At 43.0% G+C, this 17,364-nt stretch overlaps 1 protein-coding gene across 1 annotated transcript; it reads left to right on the forward strand.

Annotated features, from left to right (window-relative positions):
- Positions 1–657: 657 nt before the first annotated feature.
- On the forward strand, positions 658–14,116 carry LOC136626833 (leucine-rich repeat-containing protein 15-like). The gene is made up of 2 exons (XM_066601812.1): positions 658–780; positions 10,360–14,116. The coding sequence occupies exons 1-2, from the start codon at positions 773–775 to the stop codon at positions 12,989–12,991; spliced, it is 2,640 nt and encodes an 879-aa protein (XP_066457909.1). The 5' UTR covers positions 658–772; the 3' UTR covers positions 12,992–14,116.
- The last annotated feature ends 3,248 nt before the right edge of the window (positions 14,117–17,364 follow it).

The following is a 17,364-nucleotide window of genomic DNA, read 5'->3' on the forward strand; positions in this document are numbered from 1 at the left end:
GTGCAGTTGTTCTGGTAGCTAAAGGGGTTTTCCAGGGAGAATACTAATGATGACTTATCCTCAGGATAGGTTATTAATAGTTGTACGGCTGGGGTCCGTCGCCTCCCAGGGACCCCAACCGATCAGCTGATTGGGCGCATGCTGCCACAAATACATATAAGTCAGAGCGGAAGCAGCGGAAGTCTTCACTCCGACCTCTGTGTATTTGCGGCGCCAACAGCATGCGTCCGCTCAACTGATCAGTCAGGGTCCTGAGACACGGACCCCAGCCAATCAACTATTGATGACCCATCCTAAGGAACCGTGGATAGAGGCATACCCCAACCACCAGCTCGGTCATGCCTTTGAAATGGCATAGTCAGTGGCAGGATGGACAGTCATGATACCATCTACTTCCCATTATCTGCCCCACCGAGTGCCCACTCAGTGAGCAGCAAACTCTTTTCCATGAAGTGAATGGATCTCCGTGTTGCAAGCTGCTTATTTACATCCAGGATCTGATCATCCAAATACGCAACACACTCACATCTCATACAGCAGTATGCCCCTCGACCGGCTGTTGAAGAACTGCATACATGGCACAAGATGTGCACAGAAAGATTATCAAACCAGACAGCGTCTTATCTCATCCCCGCAGATGGTTTTGGAGTAGAAGGTGACTGTGCAGACGTGAGGCTGTTTCAGCAGATTCTGGGAAAGTTTTGTACTATGCTTTAAGTTCGGTCACAGGAGCCCCATATAATATTAACTAAGACAGGGATACAGTAGATCCATGAAAAGGTAAGTACATCCTATAAATTTCAATTATTCCTTGACTAGACTGATTAGCCCTGTGCCTGGCTTACCGGTAACAGGTTACAGAAAACTACTCTCATCATGTCTGAACACTGCGGTCTTTCTAAACTTTTCCTCCTTGTTTTGGAGCTCTACATGGAAGTGGAGCTGCTGAACTCTAGATAATGATAATAGATCTCTACACAACTACTAATAATTCTTATTGACATCTTATTATAACAGGTGACCAGACCAGGAGACAGTTCTAGGAGTACCCCTTTTTGTCTATGTACTAAGCAGCATATGCCATAATTGCCTCATAGGTGCAGGTCTCAGGTATGAGAAGAACAAGAGTCCGGTGACCCCTGTTTGTTGCAGCCTCTGCACCCTCTATGCAGTTCCGTAGAAAGGTGGCTTGGCCTTGTCTTCTTCCATATCTTCCGTAGACTTCAAGAGGGCTGCATGCAAGCTAGACAAACTCTGCATTGAACTGTATAGATAGTGCAGTGATTGTGAGTTGGTGAATAGGGGGCACGCTAAGGCCTCATGCCCACAGCCGTTTCGGACTCCGCCAGTGGAATATCGCAGCAAAGTCCGACGCGGCACCTGCCAAAGACCACATACTCACCTCTCCGCACCCGCCACACAAGTCCTGACTGGCGAACATGCCCAGTACAGCACATGACACGCTGGCAGTGGACGATGACGCGGCCAGCAGTGGAGGGTGATGCGTAATCAGCGTAAGTATCGCGTGACGGATGGCTTCCATTGACTACAATGGAAGTCGGCCGTGCGTTTTCCAGCAGCAATTAGAGCTTGCGTGCTTTCATGCATGCCACAGAATTCCGCGGTAGAATTTCGCAGGGTGAACATTGAAATGCAGAAAGCTATTAGGTTCAATAAAACCTAATAGCTGCGGAATAACGAGGCAGAAATCCGTCTGTGGGAATTAGCCCTCAAGTTTGCTGCAACTGTATGGCCGGGCTCACACAAGCGTGCCGAATGTCACATGTTGGAGGCCAGCAGCAGATTCAGGCTGTGAGCCCAGTTGGTGACCCTGCGTACAGTGGTCATGTGTGGTACAGCTTTTTTTGCTTGCATTTCCCATGCCGTTGCTTAGAAATTGTGTTTGATGCCTCCTCTGCTTTTAAATAGTTGTCTGCTTTGGGGCCCAGCATGTCCTAGTTATGCCTCTGCTTTCATTTGCATGCGTGTGTTAAGATATTTTTATTTGGACATGATAGTATTTGGGGTATTGGGCAGCACTGTGGGTGGATTAATAGGGGCACATGATGCGGTATCAGGCACAGTATTGGTGGCAGCAGCAGGATGGCAGGACTAAGGAACAGCAGCATATGGGTTTACAGGGATATAGAAAGTGGGAATGGAGTGCAGAAGCAATCACCTTAAGTCAGAGGTGTAACCTGACTAATGGGCCCCAAAAGCTGTAACAGGGCCCCAGCTATAATATTATGTGCCACTTATAATATTGGCGTCTTCTAGAGATGAGCGAACGTAGTCAGTAAGGGCGATATCGCAATCGAGCACCGCGATTTTCGAGTACTTCACTACTCGGGTGAAAAGTACTCGGGTGCACTGTGGGGCGGGGGGTTGCAGAGGGGAGTGGGGGGTAGCAGCGGGGAACAGGGGGGAGTCCTCTCTCTCTCCCTCTCCCCCCCACTCCCAGCTGCAACCCCCCACTCACCCACAGCGCACCCGAGTACTTTTCACCCGAGTAGTGAAGTACTCGAAAATCGCGGTGCTCGATTGCGAAATCGCCCTTACCGAGTACGTTTGCTCATCTCTAGCGTCTTCTTTTGTAGCAGACTTCTGAACTCCATATAGTTAGACCGACTGCACACGACCGGGTCAGATTCTGCATGCGGAAGCCTGCAGCGGAATCCGACCCTGTGCTCAGCCGGTGTCCACACGTACCTGCTTTTCTTCTTCTTTTCTGTACTGCGGATGGTCCGCTCGTGTAGAGTAAAAAGCACTTTTTCATGGCATGCTATGGGCGGTATTTGCTATGCAATCTGGAGGTGGACGCTCCAGATTCCGCAATGCAAATCTGCCCGTGTGCTGCTGGCCTTACATGTAAGAGGGCTGCAGTTCCATCAGGTAAGAAGGCTGCAGTCCCTTCAGTGTTATGATACTACACCTGATGTGTCAAATCCAGTGGTGTGCCGCCTGTTACTGCTATCGACTGAATAGGACAAGCAGGGTCCATGGTAAAAGGGAAGCCCAATGATGTTGGAAGCCTCTGTTGGGTTTCAGTTAGTAGTAGGAGTGGATTCTTCCCAGCTAAGGTTCCCTCCTTTATCACGAAAAAATACCAACCAAGGCAAAAGGCTGTGTGGTTTGGGTGTTTGGTTGGGGGCACAGCTTATCATGACGTTTATAGGTTTTTAACATTGTGATTCTAGTGGCCCCAAAAATGAAAGTGGCCCCAGCAGTGGCCTCAAAAGTAAGCCCCAATAGTAATAGTAGCCTTATTAGTAATAGTTACCCCATTAGGCGCCCCAGTATTAATAGCAACCCCCACAGTGTGTCAATAGTAATAGCAACCTCCACAGTGGCCCCAGCGACCCCTGCAGTAGCCTACGTAGTAACATTTACCCCCGTTACTGGTTCCAGGAGTAATAGTGACCTCAGTAGTGGCGCAGTAGTAATAGTGTCCCTGTTAGTAAACCCAGTAGTAATAAGGACCTCATTAGTAATAGTGACCCCAGTTGTAATAATGTCCCTGTTAGTGACACCAGTAGTAATAGTGATGTCATTAGTCATAGTGACACAATTAGAGGCCCTAGTAGTAATACTGACTCCATTAGGGGTCCCCATATTACTGCCCCCACATAGAATCCCCAGTAGTAATAGTGACTCCATTAGTGGCCCAAGTAGTAATAGTGCCCCCCATAGTAGCCCCAGTAGTAATAGTGACTCCATTAGTTTCCCCAGTAGTAATAGTGACCTCTATAGAAGCCCCAGTAAAAATAGTGACCCCCCCACAGTAGCACTAGTAGTAATAATGATCTCTGCAGTGGCCTTAGTAGTAATAGTGACACCTGTTAATGACCGCTGTAGTAAGAGTGACCCCAGTAGTAATTAGTGGCCCCAGTAGTGATAGTGACCCTGTTAGTATCCCCAGTAGTAATAGCAATCCCCATAGTGGCCTCAGTACTAGTAGTGACCCCTGCAGTAGCCCCCGTAGTAATATTGACCCCCATTACTGGCCCCTGTATTAATATGGACCTAGCTAGTGACCTCATTAGCAATAGTGTCCTCATTAGAGGCCCCAGAAGTAATAGTGTCCCTGTTAGTGACCCCAGTAGTGAAAGTGACCAAATTAGTAATAGTGACCCCATTAGAGGCCCTAATACTAATATTGATCCCATTAGGGCCCCAGTGTTAGTGCCCTCCATAGTAGTAATAGTAACTCCATTGGTGGCTCCAGTAGTAATAGTGTCCCCCATAGTAGTGCTAGTAGTAACAGTGACCCCACAGTGGCCCTAGTAGTAATAATGATTTCTGCAGTGCCCTTAATAGTAATGGGGACCCCTGTTAATGGCGCTGTAGTTGTGACGGTCATTAGTGGCCCTAGTAGTGATAGTGCACCTGTTAGTAGCCCCAGTAGTAATAGCAATCCCTTCAGTACTACAGTAGTAGTAGCCCCCGTAGTAACACTGACCCTGATTACTGGCCCCAGCAATAATAGTGACCTCACTTGTGGCCGCAGGAATAATAGTTTCCCCTATAGTGGCCCCAGTCATAATAGTAACCATGTTAGTGGCCCCAGTAGTAATAGTGACTCCATTAGGGGCCCCAGCAGTAATAGTGTCCCCCATAGTAACCCCAGTTCTAACAGTGACCCCCACGGTGGCCCCAATAGTAATTATGATCTCTGCAGTAGCCTCAGTAGTAATAGTGACCCCTGTTAATGGCCAAAGTAGTAATGGGTGGGGGGCGCTGCGTGCATCAAAGTGAGGGTCACAATCCGGCCGCTGCTGGCAACCTCAATAATTTTTTACTGGCTATTACATTGTCTGTAAAAAATAAATTCCGGCACCAGCCTTAGTACCAAATTACCGACCAGGTAGTAACCCTATTGCCAGCAGCAGTTCCTGTAGAGGTCGGTTGCTGGATGGGTTTGCCTGCTGTGGTGCAGTCTGATGGACCGTCAATGTAGGAGGTAGGGGTTGGTGGGACAATCAGTATTGTGTGGTTACACAACTCCAGACCAAAAACATAAATAAGGGATATAAGGAGGATGAGCAGAGGGTTGTGAAATAGCCAAAGAGAGTTGAGATCTGCAGAGAATTGATGTGAACCTCCTTTATCTGAAGCCCTGCTTTCAACCTAAACACTAGTGACATCTAGTGGCAGTCTGGTGGAATTATTGGAAGGGACCATATTGAATTTAAACACTACCAAGTGTCCATCTCTTCAATGCTCTAGTTGAGGGCTCACTCACAGGGGCGTATGTGGTCCATGTATTTTATGCGCGTAATATGCAGTACACATCAAATATGCATGTAATATGGGTCATTCCATGTCAGTTCAACCAACGCTCCCAGTCGACCATCTCTGATTTCAATGAAACTTTGCACAAAGATAGAACCTGACCCTAAACTAAGATAGCCAAAATATTAGGCTTCAAAGTGCTTTGGTTCACGAGCTACAGGTCTTTATCTAGGGGGTTGTCTTGTGATTACAGCGCGCAACCTGAAAAAAGTGGCGATTTCAATCCATTGCCAAGCCAGTTCCAATGACTCTAGAGCAATGAAACTTCACACACAAGGATAACTTTTGGTGCTGAATCCAGCTAAGCTACTCAGACTGCCACTCTTATCATCATTCTGCCACCATTGCATGTCAAAGTAGCGGAAAAATTCTATCATGCAAAATAAAATTCATATTTTAAGCAGTAATAACTCATAATCAATGCAATCCAACTCAGCTCTGAATTTATCAATGTGTACTCCATAGAAATGTTTCTCATTATTCACATTATGGACCCAAAAGGATGCATAGCTCTTAAGATACAATGAGTCAAAAATGGCAAAAAACATTTTTATGCAAATTTTTACCTTTTATCAGAGGCAAAATCGGAATGTACTCCATTTTTATTTTTTTTTATTTTTGCTCTATTTGAAAGAGAATTTTTTGCTCTACAAGATTTGATGTTTTTTATTTTGTTCCCAGACCTTCTAGATGGGAAATTTTTGTTTTGCGTTTTGTCATTAAGCTGCTTCATAGGATCTGTTGATCAGCCGGCATGCTACAGCTTGACATGGCATCCAGCAGTTGCGCTTCCTTTCTGCTCACTTTTCACTTCATCTTTGCTGGTGCACAGTCACTTGTAAACTATAGTTATTTATTACACAAATGCTAGCCTTAGATAATCTTAGTATCCAATATGGATAGAGTGCTAAATAAGCCCAGTGATCACTGGAATCTACCACAATCATTCTGCAACACTCAATGATATTCTGACCATCTTAGGCCAAACCTTTCAGGTTGCGCGCTGTAATCACATGACAACCCCCTAGATTAAGACCTGTAGCTCGTGAACCAAAGCACTTTGAAGCCTAATATTCTGGATATCTTAGTTTAGGGTTAGGTTCTATCTTTGTGCATAGTTTCATTGAAATCAGAGATGGTCGACTGGGAGCGTTGGTTGAACTGACATGGAATGACCCATATGCGTATTTGCTGCAGATGTTAAATCCCCATAGAATATATTTGTGCCACTATGGGTATCACTATTACTTCTGGAGTTACTATGGAGGACATTAACACTGGGACCCCAATACGCACTCAAATAAAACATGCTGCATCTTATTTTCATGCACGTAAAAAAATGTAGGTGTGAGTAGCCCAATAGAAGTCAATGAGCTTTTAGCACCGCGTTTTATGCATGTGAAAAATAATTGGCGGGCTGCATACGCCGTGTGAGGAGCCCGGACTCTGTAAATGTCAGTGAATAAGAAACTCTTTTATACATACGGAGACAGATTACAATTTAATTCCCAACATTAAACTGCTGTTTGGCGTCCCTGCCTGATAGGAGTGCGGAAAGTGAGGAATAACATATTCTGCTTATGGGAGAGCTAGTAATTATTAGGAAATTATAGTAGCAGAGTTTCTGGAGGCGCAATGCGCCACACAGCTGTGCTACATGGTACATCACACTCACAGCTCTGCTACATCCATCCTGGCCCATATATCGCACACACAGCACATGACACACAGCTCTGCTACATCCTAATTCACACACACACAGCTTTGCTACATGGTACATCCATTATGATCCCTACACATCACACACACAGCTCTACTACATCCATATTGATTCCTACACATTACACACACACAGCTATACTCCATCCATCCTGACTCTACACATCACACACATAACTCTACTACATCCTGGCTAACACACACACATACGCAGCTCTGCTACATGGTACATCCATTATGATCCCCACACATCACACACAGTTCTACTACATTCATCCTGACCCCACACATGATACACACAGCTCTGCTACATCCTGATTCACACACACAGCTTTGCTACATGGTACATCCATTATGATCCCCACACATCACACACAGCTCTACTACATCCCTCCTGACCCCACACATGATACACACAGCTCTTCTACATCCTGCTTCACACACGCAGCTCTACTACATGGTACATCCATTATGATCCACACACATTACACACAGCTCTGCTACATCCATCTTGAGTCTTACACAAGACAAACACAGCCTCCTCCCACAGCTGTGACATCACCACAGGTCCTTTGGCACACCGGATCTCTGTGGTGGCGGTAGGTGGTCGTCTTCTGCCAGGACCGCTGAGTTGTGTGTGATATAATAACAGTTTAGTTATATTCTCATTGTGCTACTTTTGTCCTCCCCTTTCAAGAGCCCTAACTGTGTTGTTCTCTGTGGGTCAGGCTCTGTTTTTTATATATCACATAAGACCTGTGATGACATCACACAAGGGGCACAGCATGAGAAGAACCCACATATAGTACTTTCTACAGACTGCAGAATGGCTCCTCCCACAGCAGTAATAGTACTAAATGTCTAAAAATAATCTGTTTTTAAAGATACTAAATTTGAATTGCCATAAGCAAAATTAACCCTTTGGTATTAATTCTCAATAAAATATAAACCATTATTATAACGCAGACGGACAAAAACTGATATCTAAAAACTAGCTGTATAACTCCTAATAGTAAAGCTCCAATATGTTTCGCTGCCTTAACAGCATTATCAGGGAGACAAGGCGTTAGCTATAGAGTTACCAAACTATTATATTATGTCGAAGCCGTTTTGATACTGCCATGTTTTCTGGACTGACCTCACACAGCAGTGACGTCACCACAAGTCCTTCAGCCCACCAGATCTCTGTGGTGGAGGTAGGTCAGTGTGTTCTGTCAGGACCTCTGAGTTGTGTCTGAGATAATAACGGCTTAGTTGTATTCTCATTTTGCTATTTTTGTCCTCCCCTTCCAAGAACCCTAACTGTGTTGTTCTTCTGTCGGTCAGGATCTGTGTTTTATATATGTTGTAGGACCTTCGATGATGACACCAGGGGTCGGAGCGATGAAGTCACCAGGGTGGAGTATCAGAAGCACTCACATACTAACTGACAAGTGGTCGTTAGTAGTTTGACTAGGTGCAATTATTTCAGACTGGTCCTGAGTATGAAAATCAGTTGTAATGCACAGAGCTATTAGCCCCCAAGTGTCCAATCCATCTAATGAAAGATAGTGACAAGCCACCACAAGGACCTACAAAACACGCTTGTTAGGGAGCAAGCTCTGGACAGCTGGTGCAACCACTGGTGGTGGCTTTTGTATTTGGAGAGGTAGAGGGAGAGTGCCTATGATTATTTCTTAACCCCTTAGTGGCCAAGCTTTTTCCCGTTTTTCTATTTTCGTTTTTTCCTCCCCCCTTTTAAAAAAAACCCACTCCTTTATTTATCCATCAACGTCGCTGTATGAGGGCTTGTTTTTTGCAGGACGAGTTGTATTTTTCAATGGTACTATTTAATGTATTATATAATGTACTGAAAAACTTTTTAAAAATTGGAGAAAAATTGAAAAAAAATTAATTTCCGCCATGTTTCGGTGCCTCTTGTTTCTATGGTGCACAAGCTGCAACACAAATGACATGATAACTTTATTCTATGGGTCAGTACGATTACTTCGATACCAAACTTATATTGTTTTTTTTCTACCATCATCTCCTGCATGCAATAACGTTTTTATTTTTTCGTTGACATAGTTGTGCGAGGGCTCATTTTTTGCAGGACATCCTGTAGTTTGTGTCGGTACCATTTTGGAATACGACTCTGATCGCTTTTCATTTAATTTTTTCTTGAAGGAAGAGTGACCAAAAAACTGCGTTCTTTTTTTTTTCTTCTGATGAAATTCATCGTGGGGGGAAAATAATGCATTACTTTGATAGATTGGACTTTTACAGATGCAGCAATACCAAATTTGTATTTTTGTTTTTTTAGATTCTTTTCTTACAAATATGGCAAAAGGGATGTTTTTTTGAACTTTTATTACTTTTTTTCAAAATAATTAGTAACACTTTATTGTTCTTATTGTTACTTTGTTATCGCCCATAGAGGACAAGAACTTGCAATGCTTTGATCGCTCCTGCAGTAGGATGTAATGCCATAGTAGGCAGTCTATCAAGCCATCCCACTGTTATGGCGCGATCTTGGTTTCCAGGCGCTCTCATGCCTTATTTGTTGCAGCAATGTCTTGGGTGATATCCATACAAAAAACCACAACTGAGGGCTTCTTCACACAGACATATACACAATTACACGTGACTCAGCACAACGTATTTGCGCTATAAACAAGTCTGTTTTGCGCACGTATTGATGTATTTTACCGTATTTTTTGTGCGTACAGGGTGTGTTTTATTTTTGTGCATAGGATACAACCACACTCTGATTTAAATGGCTGTTTAGCCTATTAAGTTCCAGATGTGTTCTTTTTCCAGCAGAATTGCAGAGAATATTCTGCTTCTCCTTGCGCAGCCCCCATAGACTTCTTAGGGGGATGTTTAGTGTGCAAATGCACACATAAATAGAGCAGACTGCATTTTTTTCCACATGCGCAAATAAAGAAAGTGTGAGGAAACCTAATGAAATCAATTCTCTGTGTGTTGTGTGCATGCATATGCTCCTGTGAAGGAGCCCTTCATCTGCCTGTAATGCTGGGTTTCAATATATCAGAAGTCATATGAGTTGGACACAACTGATAACATTTTAGTGCACTTTGTGCTCCGATCTGTTATCCATAGCCAGACATTATAACACTGGATGTCATCATTTTCTTGCTGATGCTTAATGATGCGCTGGATACATGAATGATCCCATAGATAATTATGGAATCAGTTCTGACATCAGTTTCCTTCTGAAAGAAAGGCTAGAAGGACAATAACCTGGCCAAACGTGGGTTTGCTCACATTTAATGGATGGCCCAACATATATATGCGATGTGTAAGCCTGCCTGAGACTAATGTTTTATTTGTTTTTTCTTTGTACAGAAATAAAATGATTTTGCTACTCATCGCTTTATTTGGAGCCATTGATTGTACTTCTCCTACAACCTGCAAAAATGTGTATGACTGCCCTGAAGCTCACCAGGAAGTCTTCATGAAGGAAACCATCACTGAGGTCCCTAAATCCACTAACCCTAAAACAACCGAGATCTTCCTCGTAAACACTGGAATTTCAACCGTCCGCTCAGATGCATTCAAGTACATGACTCACCTGGAAAAAATATTCTTCATGAATAATAAAATTAGCTCAGTAGAAGTTGGTGCTTTTGATAATCTACAAAACCTTACTGAACTTGAGATATCTGGAAATGCAGAGTTGCATGAACTTAAGGCTGGAGTCTTCAGTAATCTTAGTAATCTCAAGAAGCTGGTACTTAAGTACAACAACATTAGTTCTTTGGATCAAGGAATTTTTGATGACCTGCATAACTTGGAAGAGCTCTTTATAAACTTCAACAAGTTGCCTTCTTTTCCTCCAGGGATTTTCAATGCGGTTGGAAAACTCGAAGTGCTGCATCTAGCAAAGAATAAACTGACTCAGTTACCGGAGGACATATTCAGTAAATTACCCAATCTAAAAGTCCTTCGCCTCTATGAAAATGAGCTCACTGAACTGCCTGAAAGATTAGTGGACAATAACCAAGAACTCACCGAATTCAATATAAATGACAACAAAGTAAAACTGTGGCCGCAGCATTTTTTGGCCAAATCAAAGAATCTCCAAAAATTACTTTTGGAAAAAAATCTGTTAGAAGAACTTCCAGACCAAATGCTGTTTGGGCTAAATAGAATAAAGCAAATCAAAGTGAATGCAAATAAACTGCAGAAGCTTCCAGGTGCAATAAGTGATGGTAATAACGTTACAGACCTTGATCTGAGCAGCAATAAATTAACGGATATTCCACTTACTGCATTTAATAATTTCAACTATTTAAACAAGTTGATTATTTCTTCCAACAATATCACCAGGCTAGACAAGGAAATGTTTTCTGATCTTGGTACATTAACAGAGCTTAATGTAGAAAAGAATTATCTTAGCAGCTTACAAGATGACATATTCTCATCCCTCCCGAAGTTAAGAACATTAAGGCTTAATAACAACAAGTTCACCAGCATCCCTATTGGACCAATTCAGTCAGTCCCTAAACTCACTGGTTTATATTTAATGGGCAATCCTTGGGCTTGTGACTGTAACCTTAAAGAGTTTTACATGTGGATAAGTACCCACAAAGCAATAGTAAGAGACAGCAAGAAAGTATGGTGTGAATCGCCAAATAACCTCAAAGGCCAAGTCATAATGTCTCTAAAGCTTGATGAATTTATTTGTCTCACAACTCCAGGAGCAACAATACTGACCTCCAAAATAGCGGCCATTACCACAACTCATCCAACTACCATTCACACAACACAGGAGGTCACTACTGTAAAGCCTCCGACAACTCTAATGCCTACAACACTTACAACAGTTTCTCACACAAGTCTTCCACCAACTACAACTCAAAAAACTACTGTCATGTCAACCACTCATCTTATGCCAACCACACAATTTACAACAAAGATTGCAGCTTTAAGGGTTTCAACACCTCAAGTAACAACTTTTATGCACACAACCACCATAGGAGTTACAACACTACAAGCTACAACAGCTATGGCAACCACAAAACATTCAACCACCCAAGCTACTACAACTAGAAAAATTACAACACCCCAACTTACAACCTTAATGCAAACTACAACCATGGAGGTCCCAACTCAACAAGCTACAACAACTGTGGCCACCATAAAACATACAACCACCCAACTTATTACAGTGAAATCAGCAACACTTCTAGAGACGACTAATATGGTAACCACAGAAAATACAACCCCACAAGCTACTACAACTGCAAAAATTACAACACCCCAAGAAATAACCTTGGAAACCACAACTCAACAAGCTACAACAACCATGGAAACTGCAAAACTCACTACCACCCAACCTACTACAGTACAACTAAAAACACTACAAGAGACAACATCTGAGTCTACAACTCTCCAAAAGACAACTACAATCATGCAAACAACAAGCAATCTTCAAGTCACAACTGCATATACTACACATCCTAAAACGAGATATGAAGCATCTGCAACAGCTTCCAAGATCACAACTCCGACTGTAAACACCAGTATGCAAACTTTCGCACTTACTACACTGAAGATGACAACAGGCGTCTCTTCTAGGGAAATGACATTCTCATGTGCGCCAACGACAGGAACTTTGAAACAAAGTGTCACATTACCTACAACAACGGAGGTCTTTTTGATGAAAACCATTTCTGCAAAAAGCAACTCAAGTGCCTTGAGTACTGTCATATCGACAGCAAATCAGGATGACACCTCCATGGTACCTTCACCGGTCACATCACAGTTAAAAGGCAGCAGTTTACTCTTTGGATCTGGAGTTTATCACTGTCAGTTTTTACTTGTCTTCTACCTAATTTTGCTGTGTATTGAAATCTGTACTACAACCTTTTTGATAATATTTAGTTATACGTTCCACAGAGCTATATGTCGTGTAAAGATACCGGTACACCCTGTAAGATTGGTTAATATGTATAGTACAAGGGATAAGACATAGATACAATTACATTTTATTAAGGACCATAATTTATAGTGTGATGAAGAAAACCATACGTCTCACCATGGAAAGACAGTATGGGGACACTGATGAAGGCTAACAAGCCTGAAGATGGTCTAAGCAAGTTGGAAGAAATGTCTACATATTTCTAGGTTGTACCTGTGTTATTTACCATAGTGCCTCAGTGTATAGTAAGCCTCAGTGGCAAAATGGAATGACTGACAATTGCAAGTCTTTATACATAACGATTATCGCTCAAAATTCATTAAAACAATGGCACAATAGCGATAATCGTTGGGTGTAAATGCTACCATCGTGCACTTTTCGTCTGAAGGATGATTTTTAGGTGAGCTTAAAATCCATAGTTCAGACTGCACGCTGTGTTCTCCCCGGAATCAGTAGATAACATTGTATTCTCTCTGCAGTGCTTGCGAGAATACAGACAGCAGGCTGTTATCTCCACGGGAGCTAGAGATCAGATTGTTTTCTCTTAGCAGCCCTTGACTGAACAATGGAACTAATTGCAGAGCTCAGACCTCCTGCTGAGTTCTGTAACAGCTCCTGGAGGCTCATTGCATGCAAATGAAGCTGATAAAGTACTAATGGGTGCTAAAGCTTTCAATCTTTTGAAAGATTATCTTTGCATGTAAATGGACCTTAACCCTGCAGTTCGCTATACACATACAATATCTGTCCACCAGAGATCTGTATGGCTGACCGGCATCTCCCATACCACCAACTTATTTTAATAGGGAGAAGGAGACAAGCTGACACCAGACACCTCTGCACTGCCTTATCTCCCAGCTGAACAAAAGGATTGGCATTGAACATATTTCATCCTCCTTCAGTGAAATACCCATTTATTATCAGCAGACCCTACCAAAATCAGGGAGATTACAATGCTACTAATAATAAAGTTAATGGACAGTGTACAATAATCAGTAAATGCCTGGTTTGTGGCATTTGTAATAAAAGTTATAATATACAATCATGCAATGTTTAGTGCATGTAAAGAAATTCAGGACATGGCAGAATTTTATGGTAGTAAGTGAAATAGACCAGATATTATTTGGCACAGACAATATTTAACAATAACATAAGATAATGAATGTCATGTAAAACCGAAATGTACAGTATATTCAGTAAATTAAAATACAGTATATACTGCGTGACAAAAGCAAACAACTGTAGATACTTTCCTAATCAATTGTGTTATTGTAGGAGGACTGAGGTAGCGCCCCTATCACCCCTATCCCATTTCATTTATTTTGCATACCGGCAATTATATTACACTGTTCATCATATTTTTCCCCTTTGCACATAATACCTTACATGCAAAATCAGGTGGGGGACTTTTTAAAGGGAACCTGTCAATACTTTATAATGTGTTCACTCAAGGCAGCACATTATAGTGACAGGTATAATGATCCCAGCAGTGTGTCACTTACAGGGTAATATACAGGGATTTGGGAGAACTTACAGCTTGTTTCTGCAGCTCCCAGTAAGAGAGTCCAGCTTATTCATGGGGTGCTGATAGCCCCGCCCACCTGCTCTGACAGTCTTCTAGCTATTACACTGCATACTTAGAGAACTGCCAATCACAAATGGTGGGCGGGGTTCCTAGGTCCTCATGAATAAGCTGGACCCGCTGGGAGCTGCAGAAATGTACTGAAACAAGCTGTAAATTCTCCCAAATCCCTGCACATTACCCTCTAAGTGACACACCGCTGGAATCATCTGTCACTATAATGTGCTGCCAGAACAGAGCAAAGCATAAAATACTCAACAGGTTCCCTTTAACCCTTTCCAATGCAATTTGTATTCTGGTTTTCCTAGGGGTCTTACTCTTTTTCTGCTGTTATACAACGGCGCTATCTGCTGGCTAAAGTCAGTACTGCATGAGGTGACACGTTGGATAGGATCCGACAACAGAGAGGCTGGCAATATACAGTAAGAGAACCCCGATGGACGTCTTCCAACATCAGAGCTGTACAGCCTTAAATCATAATGTCTTTAGACGTCAAACAGTGGATTGGAAAGGGTTAAATTGGCATTGATTGCAACGGTGGTATTAAAGGGGACCTATTAAAAAATCCCTGTCATGTTTCTACACAGATCGCCATCAAGAAGTGTCATGTAACCTCTTCACATGCATATGCGGCGGAATTCCGCTTGCAGATTTTGGCCCCTGACAGGTGTGACGTGGGGATTAGTCACCTCGCAGGATCACCACTTTTCCTCCACCTAGGTTGGTGGTCATACTTCAATGACCCATATGCAGACCAGAATAGCTGGTAAAATACAGGAAGTCCATTTTATTTTGGCAGTAAATCATTACAAAGGCAACAGCTCCTTGCATTGTTGTGTAGTTACAGTGCACACATGCATTAACAACCGAAATCCTAGCCATCTGGCTACTAAGTCCCAAAGCATGCTCTCCTATCTAAAACAGTGGCCTAGTTCCTCTACACGTCACAGCACTGTCCAACAGTGTACCCAACCAGGGCATCAGTCTAGGGGTGTCTTTCCCTGTCGGACTCGTGGCCGTACCACAGCCTGGTCTGCCTCAGACCTCAGGCTTTCAGCCTCCTCTCAGCGAGTAGCTCCAGCAGCCGGCTTGTGGCTCGGTGTGCCCGGAGGTTTCATCTCCTGCAGACACAGCAATACAACTGTCCCTGCTGATTAGCATACAGAATGCCTGTTTTATAGCCTTCTCTAGGCCATTCTGTGTACTGCCTTGTCCCATAGGGCTGAATTGGCTTACGGATCTGTGGCAGACACCATGGCAGAATAGTCGCGGATTTCTGCTATAGCTTCATAAGTGGGATCCATGCAGAAATTCTATGGTGGATTCCGTCATCTAAACATAGCCTTATTGTACTTTTGTGCCATCACTTTTTAAATGATGACTCAGCACTTGTAATGGCGCATGTAGCGGCGTGTCACAGAGGCTCATCGTTCATGTACGTTGGAGTGAAAAAAGAGCAAAAAACCAAGAGATCACTGGAAAAGGAGGACTTCCAGCTCTCTTACAAATAAATCATAGTTTCCATTACATCTTCTAAAAGGCAACACAATGGGAACTTGATCTGTCCACTGTGCTCAAGCTAAATTCTGCCAGTAGACCAAGATCCAATTGCCACATGCTGCTGTCGCCAGCCAGAACCACCTGTATCACAGTGCCACAAAGAAACTGTTTGTCCTATTACCGTTTTTAAGTTCTGAGTGAAGTCTGTGGGGAGCATCACAATGTGGGCTTATAAAAATCTCTCATGCCAAATCGCCCTATGCACTGCTACATCACCAGTGTCCAGCATGTCTGCAAGAAGCCTGGCTCCTCAGCTTAGCTGGAGAGTGTTCCAGTCCCTGCAGCTGCTGCCAGTCCCGTCTTCCTTGGCCCATCACGTGAGCCTGGTATTGGCTTATAATACAAAAGTCAGAGCTGTAGAACACAATGTACCAGAAAAATAACACGGAGCCGCTTATCTGGTGTCTAAAAGGAGCAACTTATCCTAGCACAAGCAAAGAGCAGTAGGGACTTGTTATTTATATAGCGCCAACTTATTCCGTAGCACTTTCAGGTAATTTATTAATTACCCCCCACCAAGCTGGGTACTCATCTTACCGACCTTGGAAGGATGGCTGAATTAACCTTGAGCCAGCTACCTGAACCATGTGGGGATTAAACTCACAACCTTCAGGTCGTGAGTGAGAGCTTAGGACTGCATTCTGCTGCCTTAACACTCTGCGCCACACAAGGCTCTGTATAGAACATGTAGTCCCATATTGTACTGTAGAGTAGGATTACTAGACAGACAATTGGTGTTTGCAATTCAGTAATATAGGAGTTTTACCAGTGAAATGCTCATGCTGATTGGTTGGATTTTCCACCAAAGTGCATGAGCCGTAGATCTGGACTGTCTATCATATTGTATGTTAAGTCTGTTTTCAAGTTACATTGTCCCAGGAATGACCACTATATGTTGAAAATATTGTATGCCAAGGCCAATGTAACTTGAGAGATTACTGTAGTTAGTGTGGTAATGCTAATAAGGGTCCTTTTACTTGAGCAGAATTCTCGGCCCAATGTAATGAACACCGATCCACGTGCACTCTACTATACTATACTATACAAAGACCTATATTATCCTCATACAGTGGCCATACAGCAGTAGATTCCAGCTCCAAAGAGTCACTCTGCAAAACATATAAGTGATTACAGTATCGCTATATTTAGAGATCACAAGTGACATACCCTCTGACTGGAGTTGATCACGTTAATTTTACTCCCATCCAGCCCAGACTACCATAACATTTTCTTTCAATCAAAACTTGTCTCTGGAGAATTTGAAACACATCCAAATCTCTACATA

Source organism: Eleutherodactylus coqui, chromosome 1, assembly GCF_035609145.1.
Source record: "Eleutherodactylus coqui strain aEleCoq1 chromosome 1, aEleCoq1.hap1, whole genome shotgun sequence".
Classification (NCBI taxonomy): domain Eukaryota; kingdom Metazoa; phylum Chordata; class Amphibia; order Anura; family Eleutherodactylidae; genus Eleutherodactylus; species Eleutherodactylus coqui.